The 25,358-nt window shown below is 40.7% G+C and overlaps 1 protein-coding gene across 1 annotated transcript in view; it reads right to left on the bottom strand.

Annotated features, from left to right (window-relative positions):
- The window catches only part of LOC144604788 (uncharacterized), a 54,643-nt gene extending 32,569 nt beyond the window's left edge, over nucleotides 1-22,074 (bottom strand). Inside the window, exons 1-22 of the mRNA XM_078419446.1 lie at nucleotides 22,070-22,074; nucleotides 21,637-21,754; nucleotides 18,868-18,946; nucleotides 16,928-17,034; nucleotides 15,494-15,669; nucleotides 14,981-15,039; nucleotides 14,754-14,879; nucleotides 14,296-14,416; nucleotides 14,072-14,210; nucleotides 11,997-12,089; nucleotides 11,823-11,895; nucleotides 11,608-11,745; nucleotides 9,527-9,682; nucleotides 6,423-6,517; nucleotides 4,462-4,588; nucleotides 2,828-3,074; nucleotides 2,689-2,744; nucleotides 2,496-2,596; nucleotides 1,532-1,680; nucleotides 1,300-1,438; nucleotides 533-637; nucleotides 205-396 (exon numbers count right to left, since the gene is read on the bottom strand). Coding sequence (XP_078275572.1) covers nucleotides 205-396; nucleotides 533-637; nucleotides 1,300-1,438; nucleotides 1,532-1,680; nucleotides 2,496-2,596; nucleotides 2,689-2,744; nucleotides 2,828-3,074; nucleotides 4,462-4,588; nucleotides 6,423-6,517; nucleotides 9,527-9,682; nucleotides 11,608-11,745; nucleotides 11,823-11,895; nucleotides 11,997-12,089; nucleotides 14,072-14,210; nucleotides 14,296-14,416; nucleotides 14,754-14,879; nucleotides 14,981-15,039; nucleotides 15,494-15,669; nucleotides 16,928-17,034; nucleotides 18,868-18,946; nucleotides 21,637-21,754; nucleotides 22,070-22,074 — 2,601 coding nt within the window. The remainder of the gene's footprint in view (nucleotides 1-204; nucleotides 397-532; nucleotides 638-1,299; nucleotides 1,439-1,531; nucleotides 1,681-2,495; nucleotides 2,597-2,688; nucleotides 2,745-2,827; nucleotides 3,075-4,461; nucleotides 4,589-6,422; nucleotides 6,518-9,526; nucleotides 9,683-11,607; nucleotides 11,746-11,822; nucleotides 11,896-11,996; nucleotides 12,090-14,071; nucleotides 14,211-14,295; nucleotides 14,417-14,753; nucleotides 14,880-14,980; nucleotides 15,040-15,493; nucleotides 15,670-16,927; nucleotides 17,035-18,867; nucleotides 18,947-21,636; nucleotides 21,755-22,069) is intronic.
- Nucleotides 22,075-25,358: the final 3,284 nt, after the last annotated feature.

Below are 25,358 nucleotides of genomic sequence, written 5' to 3' on the forward strand. Positions count from 1 at the left end.
CCACAAGTGAAGAGGAAGTCCTATGGTAGTTAAATGAATCATTTTCTCGGTGTCTTTGTTGTCATGAAAACAAAAACGAAAAAAATATATTGAATCGGTTATCAATTGTGAGATATTCTCAGGGCCACTGTTCTTGGCACAGGTGTGGCCCGTCCAGGTGTGGCCCGTCCATTAAAAAAATGTTCACTTTCAATCCATACTTACTTTCCATTTTGCATCCAGTGTGATTGAAAGTCTTGTGCTTTTATCCCATATCACAGTAATCCCATTGGGAAAGGTAAGGATTAAGTAGAGTCCAACTGTGTGAAGTGAATAGGAATCAACTATGCACTGGGTTTGATTTGTGAGCTTTTCAGTTGTCACCACTCGGTTATCAGCCAGAACATATTCTTTACCCTGTAAAAACAGAATACAACATGGGCGATTTATCTTTCTTGGGTGATTTATCTTTCCAATTAAATTATTGTATTTTGTTAAAGAAGTTTTATTCCAATACAGAAAATGTATAATTTTAGTTAAAGTGAAATAACACCTTAAGTAAGATTCTGATGTTTCTTGAACATGTCATTCCCCTCTCACAGCAGGGAACACTCTCTGTGAGAATTTGAAGCGTGCCTTCTTGACGATTACATTGGTCCTAAACAATAAATTCAGAGTAGGAATTATAAAACAAAGTCTTTGCTTGGACATGAGATTAATCAAGTTTGCATCAGGTTTCTGGCACTTGCATCAAGTCCCAAGACACATAACATCTGGTGAAAAGGTGTTTATAAAATGTAAACGCTTATTAGCTGTCTCAACCAAAATTGGATGAGACTCACGTTACTTAATACCACAATTCAATAGTAATTATGTTTTAGTACTAATATTCAGTTTGAAATATTATATTGCTAATGGGCAGTATTTTACCCTTGACACAAATATTTGTTCCATCTTCCCTGGTTGACCTGTTGCATAAGTTTTTTTGATGAGTTCCTTATATGTTAGAAATATTGTTCAGTCAAAATGCCCACATTATCTGCTTACTATTTTGTAACTTGGCTTGTATAGTAACTTTAATGCAGTATAAATAAGTGAAGTGCATACAGGCATGTGCAACTTGACTTTATTAGAGAATTCCACAATTCGCCTGGATTATTTACTGCTCTCTAAACCACAAGGGTTTTAATGGGAACGGGTTTTGCATCTGAGTGGAAATTATTTAGTGTGTTCGCTCATTTGATGGTAACTGCATCAATTATGTATCATGAAGTAATCTCTGTAGATAATCATTGAAATAACGTTACAAGTCTCACATACCTCAACAAAAATATATTCACAATTTCCATCATAGACGTATCTTTTCCCATCGAAGGTTGCATAGTGGCCATCACCGTAAACTTCACAAGTCTTTGGGCATGTTTCATTAGTACAGCTCCATGAGCCTCCCTGGCATGTGCTGCAATATGAAGAGGAGAGAGCCGGGATGACGAATGACATGTAGAGAGAGACGTGATCTGACATACTTTTGCTGGTCTTTGTATTATCTTACCAGTTATTGCAATCCCTTTGAATATTCTTTCCATTGGTATAAAGTTTGCCACTGTATAAACAAGAGCAATTTCCGGGTGCAATGCACTTTCCACTATCATCTTCCACAAGACCACGAGGACAGGCACAGCCAGAGACACATGAACTCTGCTTTTATAACAGATGAAAATGAGTGTGTTGAGGTATATGAAGTAATTTTCACTGAAATATTGACTCATAGAATTTTTAAATTGTTGCCCAGCATCATATTCGGCTCAAAGAACTTTTAATTATTCGGCTCTCTAAGGAATCATGGGGAATCAGAACAAAATCCAAGATGATCATAACTTTATTTTACAATAGTAATTTATATAAGTTGTGATGTTTAATGTGAAACATCTTACAAAATCTTTCATTTCATTATTCCATGAATTTAGTGACTTTAGTAAACCGACAATGTGAAAAAAAGACACAAAATGCTGGAGTAACACAACGGGTCAGGCAGCATCTCTGGGGAACATTGATAGGTGATGTTTGGGTTGGGACCCTTCCTCAGAATGATTGTGGGGGGGAGAAGAAAGGAAGATGTCAGACAATAGGATTGAATAGTTGCAAATTGTGAAGCTAGAGGAAGGAATGTTAGTGGAGGGTGAGTGGAAAAAGAGGTGCAAGTCCAAGAGGGACACAGGGGAGGGAGGGGAGGAGGTCGAAAGAGGGAGTGTGAGGAAGGAAGGAGAGGAGGGAGGGGGTTGTAGAGGTTACCTAAAATTAGAGAATTCATACTGTTGGGTTGTAAGCTACCCAAGTGGAATATGAGGTGCTGTTCCTCCAGTTTTCAGGTGGCCCATCTGTCAATGGAGGGGTCCCAGGACAGAAAGGTCAGTATGGGAATGGGAAGGGGAGTTAAAATTGTGAGCAACTAGGGGATCCGGTGGGCCTTGGTGGACCGAGCGCAAATGTTCTGCAACAATGTGAAAGATACTCACACATGGAATGCTTAGAGTTCGACATGTTTTTTTACACACGTCTTCCGATGAAGAAACAGTTTCATTTGTACAGTCAAACATTACTTTATCATCCTGGCATTCTAAAAAAAATAATAATTAAAAGTAAATTGTGAAATGGTTGCTCATCAATTTGCATATTGATGGAATTGGACACAGTTGCAACATTGGTTACCTGGAGGTTTTGGATCGTCTGTTTTAATGCATTGAAGAGTTCCATTTTGGCAAATGCTGTGTATGAAAAATAGTTGAATAATACCAGTTATATTTAATAGATATTGTCCAAAATTGTTAAATAATTAGAGAAGACTTACCAGAGGTTACCATTCTTCTTAATACTCTGCCCTTTTTCTACAAGCCTCCCTTCATAATAGCACATACATTCTGACTGTTCCACACATAATCCATTTTCATCCATGTACTTTTTCTCAGAACAGCCACATCCATAAACTGGAACATCCTTAATTTTGCAGGTGTAATCATTCTCTGATAGTGACCAGCAGGTCCGGTTACAAACTTTCATGTCATTCTTGTAAACCTGCGAGCTACTACATGGTATATCTGAAAAAAGATTAAAATGAAGCAATCAACCACCTACAGATCTTCGAGTTGCAGTGAAGAATGTTGCCTTGTTGTATGCTTTGGCTTCGAGGTTATGACTGCTGAGGCCAGATCATCCCTGATCACACGCTTGAGTCCTCCACAGAAGTCTTTTGAGATGTCATATGACATTTGTGAAACAATGTTTGACATTGTTTATCATATTGACGCAAAGGAAGCATCTTAGGAAATCTTGCCCTTTGGCCTTTTGAAGATTTTGTGCTCATTGGGGTTTAAATGTTTGAATGTTTCATTCTGATGTTTTGTTCCTTTGTTATTCATGCTCAGCATGGCACAATAGGGTTAATAATTTGGAAAATGAGTTACCAGCAGGATAGTCAGCATCTATTCAAATCCAGGCATTGCATATGTCTTATAATTTTAGCTTTATTTTTGAAAGGTGTATTACGAAAGAACATTTCCTGGGAAAAATATCTTCTCCATCACATTACAAAATGTTGGCCTCAATATTGGCATCTGCAGCACCTGTTATTTGGGAGCCACTGGTGCTGATTTGGATAGAATTTATTGTGCAGCGTCGACAAACATTTGAGTGTGGGTGAGTCATCTGACAAGTGCAGTAGGACATGCAATAGTCAGATTTTTTGTTTAGTTTAGAGATACAGTGGGGAAACAGGCCTTCAGCCCACTGGGTTTGTGCCAACCAGCGATCCCCATACTCTAACACTATCCTACACACTAGGGACAATTTACAATCTTTACCAAAGCCAATTAACCTACCAACCTTCACATCTTTGGAGTGTGGGAGGAAACTGGAACATTCGGGGTAACCCACGTGGTCAAGGGGAGAACATACATACTCCGTACAGACAGCACCCATGGTCAGGATTGAACCCGGATCTCTGGCGCTGTGAGGCAGCAACTCTACCGCTGCGCCACTGTGCAGCCCAATGATCATGATGCCAGCCTTGCTACAAGGTGATCTGATGCCTGATCGGATTGAGGCGTAACAGTCCGTTGCCTGATGAAAAAGGGAGAGATGGTGTATGATGGCCGCAGAAGCTACCATCGACAAACTCCATCACATGGGAGCACTGGGCCAAGCCATGGTGCATGGAAGGCAAGCACCAAGCATAGTTGTAGAGGTAAGTACTCCCCCCCACCCCCCGCCTCTACTCCTTTACAACTCACTATTTTCATTCTTTCTGAGGAAAAGATTTTCAAGAAGGTTCGCATGTTTAATAACTGGGTTTTATTCAACGGGATTAAGGGAAAATATTACAATACTTTTATGCTGATCAATAAATTTCAGAAAAGCCCGATTCTGTTTAGGACCATTAAGACTGCTGAACACTTCTACAGCTACAGAATCTTTACCACAACATACCGCAAATGTCTCTTCTCCAGTTTCCCACGGTGATATGATTAGCAGCACACGCGTGGACATACGCTCCCAGTCCTGCACACAGGCAGTCATTGATATTCTCACACGCACAGGTAGCTGCCACACACATCTGGAAAAATGGAGGTTAGCCTAATCAATCACACACTTCTCTTTGTTGTGTCATTCATACACACACAATATATATAATATGTATATATACATACACACATTATATATAAATATATATATATATATATATATACATATACACACACACACAAATATATATATATATACACACACACATATGTATACCTTCACACACTATATATATATGTGTGTGTGAAGGTAAGTATATATATATATATATATATATGTGTGTGTGTGAAGGTAAGTATTTATATATTTATGTACGTATGTATGTGTGTGTGATATATATGTGTGCGCGCGTGTGTGTGTGTCAAACATAGATCTTAATAATATATTACTGCTGTTCCCTATTTAACAACACATGCAGTAACACAAAAGTAACCGATTTTATGCAGAGGCATGCCCATTAACATCCCTATGAACAATAATAGCTATTGCTGGTTGTTCACTCATTTTGGAATGCTATGGCCCAAGTTGAAGATACTCGACTAACCCCGCTCAATTACCCATCAATGCTGCCTGGTCACGTGTGGCTGCGCCTAACGGCTGCGGCTCTCTGGCAGTCTGTTTGTCTTTTTTTCTTTTTTTTGTTTGTGTCGGTGTTGGGATGGTTTTTGTTTCTGTTTTTGGCTGTGTATGTGTGGGGGTGCGGGTGGGGGGAAAACCTTTCTTTTATTAGGTCTCTTCCCCGGGGCGCAGCTCGGCCGCGGGACTTAGCAGCGGCCGTGGGGCCTTCCATCGCCCGGTGCGGCTCGGCCGCGGAACGGTTCAGCGCCCGGCGCGGCCGCGGGGCCTTCCATCGCCCGGCGCGGCTCGGCTGCGGGACTTAACATCGCCGGCGCGGCTCGGCTGCGGGACTTAACATCGCCGGCGCGGCTCGGCCGCGGGACGTTTCAGTGCCCGGTGCGGCTCGGTTGCGGGACGTTTCAGTGCCGGGTGCGGCTCGGCTGCGGGACGTTTCAGTTCCCGGTGCGGCTCGGCTGCGGGACGTTTCAGTGCACGGTGCGGCTCGGCTGCGGGACGTTTCAGTGCCTGGTGCGGCTCGGCTGCAGGACGTTTCAGTGCCCGGTGCGGCTCGGCTGCGGGACGTTTCAGTGCCCGGTGCGGCTCGGCTGCGGGACGTTTCAGTGCCCGGTGCGGCTCGGCTGCGGGACGTTTCAGTGCCCGATGCGGCTCGGCCGCGGGACTTGGCAGCGGCCGCGGGGCCTTCCATCAACCGGCGCGGCTCGGCCGCTGGACTTAACATCGCCCGGTGCGGCCGCGGGACGTTTCGGTGCCCGGGGCGGCTCGGCCGCGGGGCCTTCCATCCCCTTGCGGGGGCTGTGCGTGTCGTTTGCCTCGGTAGGAGTCGAGCTGCCTGTCCGTGGGTGCGGGGGGAAGAGAGTGGAAGTTTTGTTGCCTTCCATCACAGTGAAGGGGTGTTTGGAGTCACTGTGATGGATGTTTGTGTTGGGGTCGTGTGTCCTGTGTTCTTTTCTTTTTTGCTGTGTCTTGTGACTGCTGAAATTTCGTTCGGTATTTATACCGAATGACAATAAAGTTCTGTTATGTTATGTTATGTTATTGAAATCATCACACACAGACATACAGGTATATAATGGCTTCAACCGTGTTTTAATTTGTAAATTTGGTTTGGATTCTTTCCTTTGTGATGGGATTCATTTGCTGTGATCGGTAACACCCATTGACCCTTAACAGGTAAGTATGGAACTGCTGATGAATAGGGAGTTGGGGTTTGATCACTAGTTTCACAGTCAGATGAGTTCTGACATTGTCTAGTTTCCCAGATATTACTTCTTACATAAGAATCTTACCTGATAATATTGTGCATAACCCACAGTGGTGTGACACATCGAAAGGGGACCTGTTGGATCCTTTAGGACGGAACAGTGCTGTTTGGCATATTGTTCTGCAAGACAAATTTAATAATAAATGTAGAAACAAGATGCTGCTTTACAGAAATAAACACAAAATACTGGAGTAACTCCTCCGGTCAGGCACATTCTCTGGAGAATAAATGCCGGTGATGTTTCAGGTCTGGAACCCTCTTCAGATTGATTGTGAGGTGGGGGAGAAAGCTGGAAGAGTAGAGGAGCAGGACAAAGCCTTGCAAACCGTTTCTGGATCTCACCGTCTCCATCACAGGAGACAGACTTTTGACAGACATCTACTACAAACCTACTGACTCCCATAGCTAGACTACACTTCTTCCCACCCTGCTTCCTGTAAAGGCTCTATCCCCTACTCCCAATTCCTTTCTGTCCTGGGCCTCCTCCATTGTCAGAGTGAGGCCCAGCGCAAATTGGAGCAACAGCACCTGATATTTTACTTGGGTAGCGTACACCCTAGCGGTAGGAACATTGACTTCTCTAACTTCAAGTAGCCCTTGCTATCCCTCTCTCTCCATTCCCTCCCCCTTCCCAGTTCTCCCACTAGTCTTCCTGTCTCCGACTACATTCTATCTTTGTCCCGCCCCCTCCCCAGATATCAGTCTGAAGAAGGGTCTCGACCCGAAACGTCGCCCATTCCTTCTCTCCAGAGATGCTGCTTGTCCCGCTGAGTTACTCCAATATTTTGTGTCTACCTTGCAAATAATGTGGACACAGGTGAGAGGGGGGGGGGGGGGGGGGGGGGGTTGATAGGCAGATGGTGGACAAAGGCCAGAGAGGAAAAGACAAGTATGTGACAAAATGATTGAAGAGTTGTGAATTGTGAAGCTAGAGGAAGGAATGTAGGTGGAAGGGTAGGGGAAGATTGTCTTTCACCGTTGCAGAATATAATTTGTTCACTTCTAACTACCTAGTTTTTCCAGCATCTCTGTACTTGTTCAAAACTAATAATAACAGAAAAAATGGCATGGACTCAAAGTCTGAAGTCTCAATAGGCTCATTCCAGCTGAGTCTAAATCCAATATGTGGAAAATGTTGGGCTATGTTTCAGTGATGTGGTCACTTACACACCGTACAAAGTAGTTTCTATCTCGTACTGTCCAGCCACCAGGCATGCGAGAATATTACCATGCTGAATTAATAATAGAGGTGGCTCTTGGTGAAACCACCAAAGTGACCCCCTCTGGCCCCAATGCATCTTAGGCTAAAACGTTTTCTAAAAATTTAGGCTAAAATTTAAATGTTTCTCCCCACCCCCCTCAAATTTTATTAATAAGACGTTCAGTTTGAATGCATTTATTCAAAATAATAGACAAAAGACAATAGACAGTAGGTGCAGGAGTAGGCCATTCAGCCCTTCGAACCAGCACCGCCATTCACCGTGATCATGGTGATCACCGTGATCAAAGGTAAGATAGTACCACCTACTTGGACACAAATTTGGAGTGCTGTAGAATGATGGGATCAAAAAGCTTCTTTATTTTAGCTATGTTGCTATGCAAAGGTGTTGGGTGGAAGTCAAGTTATTTTCATCTTGGAGGGAGAATCACCCTGTAGCTGTAATTATGCATTGGCAGGTGCAGATGTTCACCATAACCAGTCTCTGTTAATCTCGTGTTTCTTAGTTCATGGGAAATTATATCCCAGAGGATATTGAGAATTTGGTTTAAAGTAATCTTCAATTGGCCCATTTGTATGATTGATTTGAAAATATGTTTTTTAATCATATTAAATTGGAATTTAATCTGCAAATTTTGTTTATTCATTTTCAATTACTGGAAATAATTTGGTCAAAGATACTTACATATTCTGTGATAGAATGATGTAATGTAGCATATTCCTTATGCAATAATTCACAGATAGTGAATGACATTAAGAATAATCTTCCTCACCAGCTAATTTCTATTTTCCATATTTGCTACAAAATGTTAGAAAGGTGGGATATAATTATTGTTGTTTTTTTTATTCAAACTATTTATTGTTAGTATCCGTCCATCTGCAAGAAATGATTGTGTGGCTTTGATCTTGTCCTGTTTGGAGGGGGGAATATTTAATCTGATTTAGATGAAACATCCCCTAAACTAATCAACCAGAAAGTAATATGAAAGAAAAAGATGATGCCAATAGTTCAGTGAGAGAGATAGAGGATGTTGTGAACTAAATATGGAAAGGGTGATGTTTTTAAGTACCGTTCCAGGCAAGGCTTGTCAGTGTCTGGCTAGAACTCTAGGTGGCAGTAGAATTCTTAAACTTCAGTGTGGGAGAGAGAAATTGACCAGCACTATTTGAACAATATAAAGGGCCTGTCCCACTGAGGCAATTTTTTAGGCGACTGCCGGTGACTGTCAAAGTTCTAGCAGGTTGCTGAAAAACCGGCGACTGGACCCCCCTACGACAATGTCTACGACAAGCTACAACAACCTACTACCTAGTCGACGTCAAGCTACGGCAAACTGCTGACAACCGGCGACCTAATCGTCGCGGATATGAAGTCCACCTACGACTGCACCTATGACAACCTACGACCACACAGGCGACAACCTACGACAGCCGAAGTCATCCTACGTCCACCTACCAGCGATAAGCTACGACAAGCTACGACGCTGTCGGCGACAACTGAAGACAACTGAACACTATTCACGTCATTTTGGCCTCCGTTTTGATGCCAATTAACATAGGTTGACATAGGTAGTCGCCAATGGAATTCACCAAAGTTAGCACCAGCGACTGCCTACATCACCTGGCGACAACATACGACAGCACCTACATCAGGAGATGTTAAACTAAGCTCATTGGCTTCAAACCCACCGTTGCCGAAAAATGTTCAACATTCTGAAAATCCAGCGGCGATCAGAAAGACGCTACAACTCTTTGGAGAATACTCATGACCATACAGGCGACACCCCGGCGACCATGTGGCGACAGCCTAGTCGCCTGTAGTCGCCTAAAAGATCGCCTAAGTGGGACAGGGGTTTAACACTTAGTAGAACTGCTTCTGTTATTAAACTCAATGACCTTTGTTACATTACCATTTTCTGAACTAATGCACGGGTCAAGTGATTTTGGTGGAGGGCAGTTTTCTTCAACTTCCCAAGATTTGGCAAAAATAAGAGGAGAATTTTCCACAATGTTATATGCAGCTAGGAAGTCATCGTTTGCATTGTCATTAAAGGTGCCACAAAGACCTGTGAAATAGAAAATATATATTGTTAGAACAATACACTAATATGTCTTTCAATCTTATTCCATGCTAACGTGAGCGTAACATTAAATTGTACCGCTTGCTGTTGGCACTAATGATTTATGACTTCGTTGAAAGGTCACTTGCTCTTGAGTTATGAATTCTGTGCTACAGTATGAGGACCACAAAAGGTGGCGTATTTAACCGAGATGTTAAAAGAAAGGATATTCAGTAAAAGCAAACAATTTCATGGTGCTTTTTCAAAGAGAACAGCAAGATTTTAGGCATCCTGGTCAACGTTTATTTTTCAGCCAACAAAATTTTTTTTAAAGTAAAAGAAATAATCTGGTCATTATCTCTCAGATATTCTGAGATTTTCAGCAAATAGTCTATTTGGTTTCCAACATATGTAAAAAAATACAAAGGCATTATAAGGATTGATATATTAAATATAAATATGTTTGTTTTCTTTCTGGTACTTTTAGATCTTTGATAATTCAATTTGCATGAATTTGTAACATGCAGTATGGAAGTAGCAGCTGTTGATTTGAAACAAGAACCAGTCTTCAGAATATCTGTTCTAATGCACATTAAAAGCAGTAATCACTTTGAAATTAAAAGGACAGTTTTGCAAACAGACTACCTGTCTACTCACATGACCATAACTCATTTTTTTTCTTCTTTTTTTTTCTTTCTATGTTTTATTTACCCTGTTAAGCGTCTTTGAGTTTTTAGAAAAGTGCTATACAAATGTAATGCATTATTATTATTATTATTATTATTATTATTCTCATATTCATCAGCAGAATGTAAGACAATGACATTTCTGTTGCCAGCCCTGATTTGTTCTGGCCTTTTCCTACTTCCAGTTCCCTCCCCTCTACTTTCGGTCTGAAGAAGGGTTCCGACCAGAAATGTCACCCATCCTTTTTCTCCAGAGATGCTGCCTGACCCGCTGAGTTATTCCAGCACTATAATGAGGTATGTTAATTGTCCTTCATCAAACCAGAAACCTTCAGTTTAAATTATTTCACACAACAGCTTCCAGATCAGATTTATTTGTCACTCGGCACATCAAACATGGTCATGGGTATATTTGTCTGTCTGTCAATAATTGGGGTATTCGTGTGCACAAGTGAGTCAACACTAATATTGGGCTGCTGGTGACGAAGGAATGGGTGACGTTTCGGGTCGAGACCCTTCTTCAGTCTGAAGAAGGGTCTCGACCCGAAATGTCACCCATTCCTCCTCTCCAAGATGCTGCCTGACCTGCTGAGTTACTCCAGCATTTTGTAATACCTCCCATTACAGACATATAATTCTGCAAAGTTACTTGTGTAAACTCAAATTGTTAAAGCGTAATAGATATTGATCGCTATTGACAATGTAATTATTTATTGCTGTCTTTGTGTGCCATTGAAATTGTCGTTAATCATTTATTGTTGTATTTGTGTTTAAAACATATGTGAACTCGATATACTTTGAGTTTAAAGATTCTACCGAGAGGGTCACCTGGAGAATGTCTGCTTCTATTGACGAACAAAGAATTTATATCAACCAGCTTCAGCTTCCGAGTGGCTTAGTTCAAAGGGGCACAACACGGTGCATTAAAACACCAATTTACTGTTCATAAAATGTAGATTAAGTAATCATTACACCTGCAATTATCACAATAAAGGCCAATAGTTCTTGATTTACACATTGTGCAAATCAATCCAAACTAGCTGAAAGTATTGAGGAAAATATAATGTTAGTGTGAGAGAACGTGGCAGAACAGACTGATCATTATGCATGAATGCAGAATCAAAAGGGAGATATGAATAGTATAAATCCATATCAGCGCAGGGCTCTTTCCATGTGTGCTGCAGGCATTAGTTTTCTGAATTGATCAAGCAGTCAGGTGTTTTTTGTAAGTGTTAGACTCATCACCTTTTGTGTGACCCTGCAGAAATTCAGGCAGTGAGATGTAAAGCTGCATGATGGGAGACGTCTGCACTTGCATTTTCAGCCCAAATTGAGTGGCCACTTGAAGGAATATGGACGACTGCCGAAATATTACGATATCAACTGTAGAAATAAAAATAAATTCAAGTTAGCTTGGCTGTTCTTTACTTAGTAGATGGAACATGAATTTTCTCTCTTACCTGTTCTAAAGGGAAGCCCAATTTTGTGCCCTTCAGAATAAATGTTCCCATCATTAGCGAATTCATACTTCATCTATACACAAGAGAAAAGCAAGGAACATTTCTGGTATTACTTCTGGCTGGAGCACATCACTTACAGAAAGGGTCTGAATAAATAACATTCTATATTCTCACCTGCTGTTTGGTGAGCACCACACGGTCTAGACACGTCTCTTTAAATGCAAGTTGACATGGCCTCGCTTCAATGATTACCTTCCATGTGTTGGTCTGTTGTATACAAAAATTATAAAATGCAAAAAGCTGTACACTGTCAAACTGACATGACACCAACATCTGAACTAACCTGAGATTCAGCAACTTGATTGAATTTATATGAATGTTATACCTTATAACTCATTTTCCTCACTTTTATAAAATAAATAAAAGCACAATTGCCAGAAAATAAGTAATTAAACTTTCTACATTTAGTCAGATATTAATTAAAATGAAACAGGCCATCTGTCTCAACTGCTCTTTGTTGATGTAATGCTTCTTTCAACCATCTCTCACCCTACTTAGCCCATCACAATGTGAAGGAAATTCTCCTTCAAGTTCAAAAACCTGGTAAGAGTAATGACTCTTACCAACTTCTACAGATGCACTTTAGAAAGCATCATATCCAGATGTATCACAACTCGGTATAGCAACTGCTCTCAGTCCTAAATGGCCGACCTCATATTCCTAAATTGTAACCTCTGGTTCTGGACTCCCCTAACATCGGAACATTTTTCCTGCATCCAGCCTGTACAATCCTTTAAGAATTTTATATGTTTCTATAAGATCCCCTCCCATCCTTCTAAATTCCAGTGAATACAAGCCCAGTCGACCCATTCTTTGATCAGATGTCAGTACCGCCATCCCGGGAATTAACCTGGTGAACCTACGTTGCACTCCCTCAATAGCAATAATGTCCTTCCTCAAATTCGGAGACCAAAATTGCACACAATACTCCAGGTGCGGTCACCTATAATTCCCCATTTTCTCTCTCGCTCCTTTCTTGAAAAGTGGGATAACATTAGCTACCCTCCAATCCACAGGAACTGATCCTGAATCTATTGAACATTGGAAAATGATCACCAATGATTCTCTATTTAGATTAAAGTCACCCATGATAACTGTTGTACCTTTGCTACTTGCATCCCTAATTTCCTGCTTGATGCTATCCCCAACCTCCCTACTGCTATTTGGTGGTCTGTATACAACTCCAACAAGTGTTTTCTGCCCATGGCTATTTAGCAGTTCTACCCATACCGATTCTATATCATCCAAGCTAATGTCTCTCCTTGCTATTGCATTAATCTCCTCTTTATCCAGCGATGCCATCCCCCCTCCTCTTCCTTTCTGTCTATCCTTCCTGAATATCGAATACCCCTGCATGTTTAGCTCCCAGCCTTGGTCACCCTGGAGCCATGTCTCCGTAATTCCAAGTATTCGTTAACGACTAACTGCACATTCAATTCATCCACCTTATTACGAATGCTGCTCGCATCAAGGCACAAAGCTTTCAAGTTTGTTTTTCTTTGCTCCCTTCTACCTTTTGCTTCTGTCCTCCTTTTATGGCCCTCCTTGCATTGGTTCCCATCCCCCTGCCTTATTAGTTTAACCGTGACCTTTCCTACACCCTCTTTCCCGTTAGCTGCACGCATATGCTTCCACGTTGTTGACTCCACCCCCCCACTATTTAGTATAAACCCATCAGTGTAGCACTAGTAAACCTGCCTGCCAGAATGTCGGTCTCCTTCCAATAAAGGCGCAGCCCGTCCCTTTCATACAGGTCATCCCTGGCCCAGAAGAGATTCCAGTGATCGAGACATCTAAATCCCTGCCCTCTGCACCAAATCCTCAGCAACACATTCAGATCCCCTATCTCCCTATTCCTACACTCACTAGCATGAGGTACTGGAAGCAACCCAGAGATAACCACCCTAGAAGCCCTGCTTTTCAGCTATGCCTAGTTCTCTATATTCAAATTGTAGAATCTCCTTCCTCTTCTTCCCCACATCATTTGTGCCTACATGCACATACAACTGGCTGTTCACCTTTCCTCACGAGGATGTTCTTAAGTCGGTCTGAGACAACACACTTTCCTCGTGTCAAAAATGTGTATGTACAAAAATATGGATATGCAAAAGGATGTTATAACCAGCATTCCTGAGGCATGTCTCACTCTTGATTTATTTGATTCTCTCCCTAATAGCGCATGTACTTACAAAAACAGCATAGTAAGAGCAATCTCCTTTCATTATGTAATGCGTATTATCAAATGTTGTAAAGTGAGCTCCTTCTTCAACTTTGCATCTTCCCGGGCAGTTGATATCTGAGCAGTCCCACATTCCACTTCCACAAATACTAACAAGAAAAATTAAACCATTATAAAAGACCACCAAATAATTCAATATTTTATATCAAAAGACTGAGTATGTGATATCTTTACCATGAATGACAAGAAGTGTTTCTCAGTTGTCCAGGTTCATAAATCACTCCATCATATTCACAAGGACATTCAATTTTGTTGATACACCTGCCTATGCCTCTTATATCATCAAGGACAGTGCCTGAGGTAGGATAACATAAGCCTATAAGTACATCTCTCTATAACAAAGAATGTGACTTTAATTTAGACCGATAATGATGGAAACAGTTGCTGTTGTTACAATAGAGAGGAGATTTGAAAGATTTAACAATTGATCAAAACTACAAGAGAATTTTAGTTTCTTCGCCACAGTCCAATCTATTTTGAGTGATTATGTATTTTTGCCAGACCTTGCTAGCTACCAAAACAGACAAATGGACCAAAGAACAAGACCTCTAAAAAGGGAGTGGTCCCTCAATAGGGCATGTGATTTGTACACGGTCATGAGTGGCTGACTGCTGCTTTGCTTGTGTTGTTACCTTCAGGACATTCGCAAGTGTTCACACACTTGTCGCATTGCTGCTGTGTTTCCGGGTCAGAGCAAGTGGGGACACAGAGTGCACCGCATTCCTTGTAGATTTGATTTTCAGCACAAAGAGGGCTTCCTGATTAAACAAAGAAAACATTTATTGTAACTCTCAGAATGATTCAAGGACAGGATTAAGCCTCACCATTTGCATTACATGCTTACTGGTTTATTTCTTACCACAGGGAACTTTTGATCTCCAGCGTTTCCAAATTTGTCCCAAGATGTTTTCAGGAGCACTGTAAATAATAGAGGTCTTGAATAAACGAGATGTGCAGTAGAAGCGACTTTTATATTTAGAAATTCATTATTTCTTTCAATTTACATGATTAGTTCACGTATAAATCTAAGAAAGAAAATCTGCAGTGAATAAATTTAAGGAAGTGACTATTGCCCAGATTTCAGGCAGGTCCCACACTTGCTACACCAGATGCTGGAGTGACTCAACGGGTCAGGCAGCATTTCTGGAGAACATGGATAGGCAACAGTTCAGGTTGGGACCTATCAACGGACTGATTGTAGTGGGGGAATGAAAGCTGGAAATGGGGACAGGACCACTCGTGACTCTGCCATCAAAGATTTCACCAATTCTGACAAGAGTAACAACATTCTCAGTGCACAGTGATGGCCATTATAATGATCCTATTCTCAGTTTTAAAAAAAAATGTATTGATAATTTAATGAATTCATTACCTTGTTTCTGGGAGATTTGTACATTGCCTTGATAGTTCTTCTAAAGTGGCACATGCACACTCTTGCTGATTAACACAATCACAGACATCCCTTTGACATAAATCCAGGTACCCGATATTAAAGGAATGTTTCGTAAGGCATGTGGAAAAATACATTGATATGGGGTGCAGGCAGCTCTGAAAGTGAAAAGCATTAGAGAGAATCATAATGCACAAACTGTAACTGTCAACTGTAACTGTGTGGCTTCAGCATTCAGTGGCATTGAAATGGTCCCTTCCAGTCAGTATAAGAAAGACTTCACCAGCACGTTATCTTTATGAGCAATATTATTTTACTGTATTGCAGTGATTTGCTACGTTCCCGCTAACAACAAACCATTACTTTGAAATAGGATCTTTGTGCTGATGCTAATTAAGTGCTGGATAAAACATACCCGCAATAACTTTGCCAACTAATGACACTAGTTTATTAATTGCAATTAGATCAAAACAACTCAAAGATTCCTGATGCAGTTTCCAAACAAGTCTCATTGTTTACACAGTCTTTTAGTTCATAAATCACCATCTTCAGAGTGGGAAAGGAGCTTTGAAAACCTACTTAGCGATTTAGCTATTAGATGCTCAAATTAACCTGGTGGGGGTTCGACTTGACGTTTTTTTCTGAGTCTGTGACTCAGGATTTTGTTGGCGACAGTTATTCCCTAGAGTTGTCGTGGTCGATTATGCTGTAAACCAGCTGTTTTTCTGTGTCTTTGCACACCTCCTAGCCATTGCTTTGATTTTACAGCTAATTGTATGGGTGTCAGTCCACTCTCCTTATATGCGCACACCTTTTTATTTCAAATTTCTGCTGACATTATTCCATGATCATCGTAGCATCGTGGTATGGTGCCTTAGGCCTTGAGTGCTATTGTACCTTCCAGCTGTTGACCCGCCTACCAAATATTCCTTGAAAATAGACACAAAATGCTGGGGTAACTCAGCAGGACAGGCAGCATCTCTGGAGAGAAGGAATGGGTGGAGTTTCGGGTCGAGACCCTTCTTCAGACTGAGAGTCAGGAGAGAGAGAGTCCAGATATATGGAGGGGATACGATGTGAAAATGATAGTTCAAAGCAGATGATGATAGGAAATGTGGAATGGTTCATTATTATCTGAAGGTGACAAGGAGGCATACAATCAGCAAAATAAATCAGGACAGTGAAACTATTCCTTGGCTCTTCAAGGTCTGGCAAGCATCATATGGAATAACTATGAAAATTGCCAATTTGTTATTAAATTCTACTTGAATCATTCATATCCATATTGCTGATCAAACTGCTGATCATTCACTCTATTATATTCATATTCAGAATTAGAAACAGTCAGAAATGAAAATAAATTAGCATTTCTGTAAGCAAATGTATATCACCACTGAATTGATTATCAAACCTTACATCAACTGCTGTGCATGTTGAATCTGTAGGCCTTTCATTAGTGCACACATTTCCCAGAACATCCAGCTGATTGGCAACCATGATGTTGTATAAAGCATCAGTAGAAGCTGTGCAAATCAAGGAGTGAAACATACAATGAGATGCCACCTACTACAGATCTCTAAAACCCAAACAGTAATGTTATATTTGGGAAATGTTTGCTAATTATTTTTATTTAATCATTTATAAAATATATGAAACTATCTAACACTGCTCATTCCTCATTAGAACAGTGTCACCATATTATACTATTGGATGGGGTTTTTTTGTAGACAAAGAGGTGCCGGTATTCAAAGAGACGCCTATAAATTAAAAAATTAAGCTACATTTATCAACAATTTTTTTCCACCAATTCTCTTTTGATTTTGTGATCTATCAAATTCTAATTTGATAAACTAAAATTTGATAAAAGGTTTAAAATCCACACATGTTAAAAATTTAACATTTTAATAAAATTGAATTTGAAAAATTAGCTTTTAAATTTTGATAGGTACCAGTATACTGAACCGGCATGTACCATCATTTACCATCATTAAAAAATACAATGGTATTATATCAGCTTGTGTCCATCATCAATTCTATATCCATTCTCATAATGGGTTCTGTACAGGTTAGCAGCCCACACTGTAATTGTACTGGATTGCTCCAGTGTGCTTTTTGTTCAAAGTGCAGAAGTAGATTTCATTCCTGAAAAGATTTAGTGCCACATTGTTTTCTCTTTGATTAAGTTCTTAAAGCAAAATTTCCCTGTAAATTGACTTTTGTTCACCCTAATGAAATTAATAATAACCCATTATTGATTGGTTATAGCTCTGGTCGCCACATTGTTGGAATGAAATGGAGGCATTGGAAAGGGTACAGCAGAGGTTTACCAGAATGAACCCTGGTTTAGGGGGTATTAGCTACAGGGAGCAGTTGAGCAGACTTGGATTGCTTTCTCTGGAACACTGGAGGTTGTGGGGAGACCTGATAGAAGTTTACAAAATTATCTATATCAAGGCATAGATAGGATAGACAGTCAGACCCTTTTCCCCAGAATGGAAAATCAAATACTGGAAGGCATAGCTTTAAGGTGAGAGGGGCAAAGTTTAAAGGAGATGTGCGGGGCATGTGTTTTACAAAGTGAATGGAGAGTACCTGGAGTATTCTGCTAGGGATGGTGGTTGAGGCAGATACGATAGTGGCGTATAAGAGACTTTTGGATTGGCATATGGATATGTAAGGAATGGAGGGTTATGGATTATGTGAAGGCAGGTAAGAGTTGGTCTTGGCTTCATGTTCAGCACAGACATTGTGGGCTGAATAGCCCATTATTGTGCTGTACTGTTCTTTGTATTCACATATTTAATTGAAATAATACATCCATCATTAGATTTTTGAACTGTTGGGATTATTGGGAATTCAGTTTGGGGAGATTCTCCAGAGAGCATCTCCAGGGCCAAGATGTTGTGGCTGAACTGAGTCAATGAGAGGCTGAAGCTGGTGGATATAAATGGCCTTTATTCATCACGACTAGTAGACATACACTTGGAGACCAGTAAAATCTCTCCAAACTCAAAGCATATCAACTTTTCAAGGATTTGGCTGATGCAAATCACACCCCATGAGTAGCAGTAGCCTGTGTTCTGTGGACATTACTGCTTGTTTACAAAGCTGTCCTTGTATTTAAAAAAATGATTTCTGCTAGCAATGTACATTAGAACAGGTATTCAGAAGAATGGTTCTCATTTGAATGAATGTGTACCAAATAATTCTACAACTCATGAACAATCCCCAGCAGTAACATCAGTACAACTCATAGTGATACCATGATCTCTGCTCGTGATTATACCATCACAAGAGATTTGTGCGCAGTGCGAAAATATGGTTCTACTCTGTAACATCTAAACGGCTTTAATTACCAGAATTGATTCCAAGTTGTTCTTGAAAATTCCCACATAGACCACATGTCTTGTTTTTATATTTGGTATCCAAGGTTACCTGTAAATAAACAGTAAGATTTTGAATATGTTACGTATATCTTATGGCAACTGATATCCTTCTGGAAATTTGTGAATGAACTCCTATTTGTATTTACCAAAATAGACCACCTTAAGTACTGGTGGCCTGCATCTAAATTTAAATAATTGCCTAATGATAAAGTTGATGATGAAACTAAACATAATTAATGAGGGTAGGACAGTGGGAGTCGTCCACATAGATTTTAGTGCTGCATTTGATAAAATCCCTCATGGCAGGTTAATCCAAAAGATTAGTCCCCTAATTTGAGGAAGGATGTCCTTGCTATTGAGGCAGTGCAGCGTAGGTTCTCGAGGTTAATCCCTGGGATGGAGGGACTGTCATATGAGGAAAGATTGAAAAGACTAGGCTTGTATTTAACGGAGTTTAGAAGGATGAGAGGGGATCTTACAAAGACATATAAAATTATAAAAGGATCAGACAAGCTAGATGCAGGAAAAATGTTCCCAATGTTGGGGGAGTCCAGAACCAGGGGACACAGTCTCAGAATAAAGGGGAGGCCATTTAAAACTGAGGTGAGAAGAAACTTTCAAAGAGTTGTGAATTTGTGGAATTCTCTGCCACAGAAGGCAGTGGAGGCCAATTCACTGGATGAATTTAGAAGAGAGTTAGATAGAGCTCTAGGGGCTAGTGGAATCAAGGGATATGGGGGAAGGTAGGCACAGGTTACTTATAGGAGATGATCAGCCATGTAAGATTTGAGAAGTTTTCCCTCATTTGGAAAGCAACACCAAACAAAAGAGCTGCAGTTTGGACATTTTAAACGAGAGACTGGGGCTGATAGCGGAGAAAGGCTGCGGTCAGATTAACAAAGGATGTCACAATCCGTGGGTCCTAAAATGGCCGCAGGACCTCGTGACCAGCCACAAAAAGTAAAAACCTTACAACCCAGTCTCTAGGTTTCTGCAAAGCCACGGCCAGAACAAAGGATGGGTATTGGCCATGCAGAAACCTACGAAACCAGGTCGGAGTCCAGACACTGGGGCGCTGACATCAGCATACTCACAATGCCCCAAGCCGACCTAAACAGTTCATCTCGGTGAGGGGGCACCATAGCCCATAGAAAACTACCTGGTAGGTGATGGGAAACCAGTTAACACCCATCACCTCACAACGAAATACCAATTAACACCGTCTGGCCATCCCCGGTATCCCCGAACATAAGGCAGATCAGAAGAAAACTCATACATATCTTTTTAAACAAAGAGATTCCAAGATCTGGCGGGAGATAGGACGGGTCAGAATAGTATAACTGGCCATGACTTTTGGGTTTTAAACTCAAGAAGAAAACCTGCAAGGAACACAAGCAGGCAAGAAAACGGATGCAAGGAAGCAAGTCAGAAGGAAGTCAAACGAATGCAGGAGGAAGAAACGACAGGCAAGAAGAACGGATGCAAGAGAGAGGAACAGGCACGCAACTCGAGAAGAAATACTGCAAAACGAACAGCCAGTAACCCCAGTAATAGCCCCATGGTGAGCATGTACTCCAAATCCTACATATCCTGGACATAGTTTAGTGTAGAGGGGAGGGTGGTTGTGAATAAACGTTGGGTGTGTATTAAAATATGTGTTGGTCAATTTTGCGATGTGTCGTACGTTCCCCATCTTACAGTCGTGTATATGTCTTGTAGAACTGTGTGTGTTTTATGATTCATAGTTATAAGTATTCATGTGATTCGGTATGTGTTTTATAGACATATCTTATAGAACTGTATAAGTATTCATGGACAATAGTCCCAAGCGCTGAATAAAAGTCTTTTCATTTAAACCCTGGTTTTAAAATCTGGTCTGGTGGAATTTTTCTGCACTATAAGAGCTCCTGCATCTAAGTCCAATGTCTAGAACCGTAAGGGGTGAGTGGGTCGAACCACTCACGGGGAACCAGTGTGCACGGCCTGGTCAAGGGATCAGAGCAAGGCACGGGGACCTTAGGTCGGGCGAAAGCTCGGCGCAGAAACCCCTTACAGCCATGATCACAATGAATGGCAGTGCTGGCTCGAAGGGGAAAATGGCCTCCTCCTGCACCTATTTTCTATGTTTCTATGTTTCTATTAAGATGATAAAGGGGAATGTGACTGAGAAAGTGTCTATATCTATAAAGTCAACTTTCTCCAAAAAACAAATCTGGAGAGGGAACCGAAACTGGTGCAACTATTCTCAATAAAAGTAGGGTAATTTTTCTAATGGCAAAATGTAGTTAGTGATAGATATTTCCATATCAATTCTGTGATGAAATCAGTCTTTGTTCCTTAATGCTGTGTAATCAGCAATTGTGGCTGACATTGGAATCACCCAATAACCTCCACTGTGGTTTGCCTGACTGTTGTGCAGCTTTTGTTCGGATGAGAAAATAAACCCAGGCCTACCCGTCTCAAATAATTTCTACCCTCATCATTTATACTCAAGCATGAGAATGGCCAAATGAGAAAGATAATATACAGAGTTCTTGTCAAATGTTGCAAGTTGCGATACATCAGAAGTCGGAAAGTAGATATTAAAAGACATTTACACTGGTACATGTGCAAATAGATATGGGTCAAATATGGGCAAATGGGAACTAGCTTAAATGGGGCATCTAGGTTGGCATGGACAGGTTTGGCCAAAGGGCCTGACTCCATAATCCACGATGAAAATTCCAATCTTTATCTTACCCACAACGAATCACGTTTATTCCAGTTCAGAGCAATCGTGTGCTTCCTGTTTGAAAATCGTATGTAATTTCCATGTTTCTGCACAGTGATGATTTTATCATCATAGGGCAATTGTATTCTACAAAAGAAAAATGTGCAATCATTAACTTATTTGGATCTGGAAAAGAATCTGGCACAGTATAAACAAATCCAATAGGCCTTCTCTGCAATTAATTTGGATGATATCCATGACCGATCATTCATTTTTGTTTTTGGTTTAGTTCCACTTGAATTGCTTTACATTTATCTCAGTGAAAATTTATATCTTGCCCAGCCCATGTTGAAACAGCTCTCCTGACCTCATTGTTCACAAGAAATTCAAGCACAATGTTCACATCACAAACAAAACTCTTTGATTTAAAATAGGGTAAATGACGATGTGAGCACAACTTACCTCATATCTTTCACTGTAATTGTTTTATTTTCTATAGCAACAGAGACGCCTTCAATTTGCATGTGTACATGTTCCAGATCGCCATTCAATCCTCTGCGGATCTGTATGTTAAAATCTTCTCCAGTGCCCCTGCATAGACGAGTCAGAACAAAGTTGCACTTTGATCCGAAGTGGAAAAAATCATCCTGAAAGGTCCGGAATGCTCCTTTCCCCCAGGTGTAACAAGTCCCTGATGGCAGACGGGAAGTAACATGAAATGTTATTTGCTTATAGAATGACAGTGATTCAGTTAAAGACGTTTGATCCAAATCATAGCCATTTTAATCAGAAGATTAAGAGTTACTGACCAATGCCATTGTGTGATGTATCCTCCAAGTTACTGGAGATCTGTGAGTGTGCAGAGTCATCCAGCCCTAATTTAAAATAAAAAGGTTGAAGAGATAAAGATACTTAAAATAAAGAGATTGAAAGAGATTGAATAAAGCGATAAAATAAGAGATTGAGATTTGTGGCTGTAGAAATAAAGATATACTTTAACATCTTCAATAAGAAGTGACACAAATATTACTTTCCATGAAATTTCACTCCTTCTCTTTCGACATGCACCCCTTGGATTCAAACTTTTGAAATCTTTGATAATGTAAAGCTACAGAACAGGTTTTCTTTACCAAAAAAGCAATTATGGATTTAATTTTATTGTAAAACAAACAGTTTAAGTGATTCGGTAAAAATGAATGCTTCAGGGAGGTAAATATTTAAAGTTGCAGGATCAGATTATCCGGGTGATACATAAATTAGTTCCCGGTAATTCATTATCTTAATGTTCCGTTTTTTCGGTCAGTCTGCATTCTTGTTTGACCGTCATTTTATGATCAACATCTTCAACATAGGGGAGAGATAACAATAAAAATGGGGAAATAGAGTTAGTGTTTCAGTTCATGACCTTTCATTGGTATTGAATTGAAAATGTTAATTAAAAATCTAAAATACTTGTCTGTTGAAAATCTAAAATACTTAATCTGCTATTGACCATGGAATAACATTTTTGTATTCACTTAATGGGATGAGGTCACAAAGGAGATTTTTTTGTTAGGATGGGATGCAACTTGTAGGGCAATCTGTAGGTGGTATTGTTCCCATGTGTCTGCAGCCCTTGTCTGTTTTATGAGTGGAGTTTGTGGATTTGGGAGATGCTGTTAAAGTAGTCAAGATGTGTAACTGCAGTGCATTTTGTAGGTGGTGCACACTGCAACTACTGAACGCTGATGGAGGAGGGAATTGGGGATTAGGTGTGGGTCCATTATTCTATGTAGTATTGAGCGATTGAGTGTTTGAGACTGTACTTGTTCAGGTAAGTGAAGAATATTTCATTACACTCCTCACTTGTGGCGTGTGGATGGTGATATTTTTTTGGGTTGGGGTGCGATGAATCCATCACTTGGGGTTTCAGCCTTCTGAACTGCTTTTGTAGCACAGTAGTTATAAGGCTGGTTCATATGAGTTTGTGGTCTTTAGTGACCAGGATGCTGATGGTGTAAAACCCAGTAATGGTAATGCCATTGAATGGCAGTGGGTAAATTCTCAGTTGTATGAGACGGTTGTTGGCTGGCACTTTTCAGGTCCATTTATTACCTGAAAGATATCAACCCATACCTAGGGTTGCTTTGATCATGTTGCATGCATTTTTGAGGAGCTGTAAAACGGAATGGACCATTGGCCAGTCATCAATGTACATCTCCACTTTTGATCTCATGAAGGAAGGAAGGACATAGATGAAACAATTGGAGATGATGGAACCAAGGACACATCCCTAAGGAATATTGGCAGCAATGTACTGGGGCTGGATGGTGGACAGCAATCACAGTCATCTTCTCTTGTTTCAAGAATGACTTCAACAACTGGAGTGCTTTCCCTTGATGCCCATTGACATAATTCTTTCTTGGCTTCTTGATGCCACACGCAGTCAGCTCTCCCTGGATGTCAAGGGCAGTCACTCTAATTTCATTTGGGCCATGATTGACAATGATGACATCTGGAGCTGAGTGGACCTGGCAACATTTAAACCAGGCTCCAATGTGGCTTAGCCAAAGCCCTATAAATCTTCAACATGACTTCCTGATTCTGATACTCAACGCTCCACCCGATGAAGGCATGTATACCATATGTCTTTTTTAACCACTCTATCTGCTCATGTTGCCACTTTCAGGGAGCTATGGACTTGGACCCCAAGAACCCTCTCTGCATTAATGCTGTTAAGGACCTTGCCTTTACCTGTATACTGTATAATGTAATTGTATACTTACATCCAACCTCCCAAAAGTGCAATACCTCACAGTTGCCAGCATTAAATTGTATCTGCTATTTCTCTGCCCATTTCTGTATCTGATCTGTACCCCTCTGAATATTGTTACAACCTTCCCCACCATCCGAAACTACCAATTTTGGTGTTGTCTGTAAACTTAGGAACCAACCCATCTACATTTATGTCCAAGTTGTTAATGTAAATCACAAACAATAGAAGTGCCAGCACAGATCCTTGCTGGCCATAGACCTCCAGTCAGAATAACACCATCCACCACAACCCTGTCTTCTCTGAATAAAACAGTTCTGAATCCAAATTACTAAGTCACCATGGATCCCAACCATCTTAATTCTCTGGATCATCCTACTGTGAGGAACTTTATCAAATGCCTTACTAAAATCCAAATCGACAACATAAAATCACTCTACCTTCAACACCTCCTCTAAAAACTCAATTGTTCATAAGACAATACCTGCCGCAGACAAGACTGATCAGTGTGAAGGGTCCCGATCCGTAAGGTCCGTGTCTATGTTTTTCAAAGAGTCTGCCAGACCCGTGGAGTTACTCTAGCACTTTTATAAAACTTATGAAACTGTGATCAATGTTCCAAAAATGCTCTTCCACTGAAACACCATCAGCTGGCCAGGCTCGTATCCCAGTACAAGGTCCATTATTGCCCCTCCTCATGTTGGATAATCAACAGACTGCTTCAGGATACCCTCTCAATACACCTAACAATTTATGACCGGTCTAAGCTTTCCCATTCAATATCAACGTCCCAGTCAATATTGGGGAAAATATAAAATATAATCACCCACTGCAACAAGCCTGTTGCTTTTGCATCTTTCCATAATCTGTCTACATATTTGTTCCTTTATTTCTTGCTGGCTTTCGGGGGACCTATCGTGCAATCCCATTAGAGTGAGAGCACATTTCTTTTTTTTGAGCTCCACCCACATTGTGTAAATGAATTAACCCTCCAGAATG

The sequence above is a fragment of the Rhinoraja longicauda genome, chromosome 23, assembly GCF_053455715.1.
Source record: "Rhinoraja longicauda isolate Sanriku21f chromosome 23, sRhiLon1.1, whole genome shotgun sequence".
Lineage (NCBI taxonomy): Eukaryota > Metazoa > Chordata > Chondrichthyes > Rajiformes > Arhynchobatidae > Rhinoraja > Rhinoraja longicauda.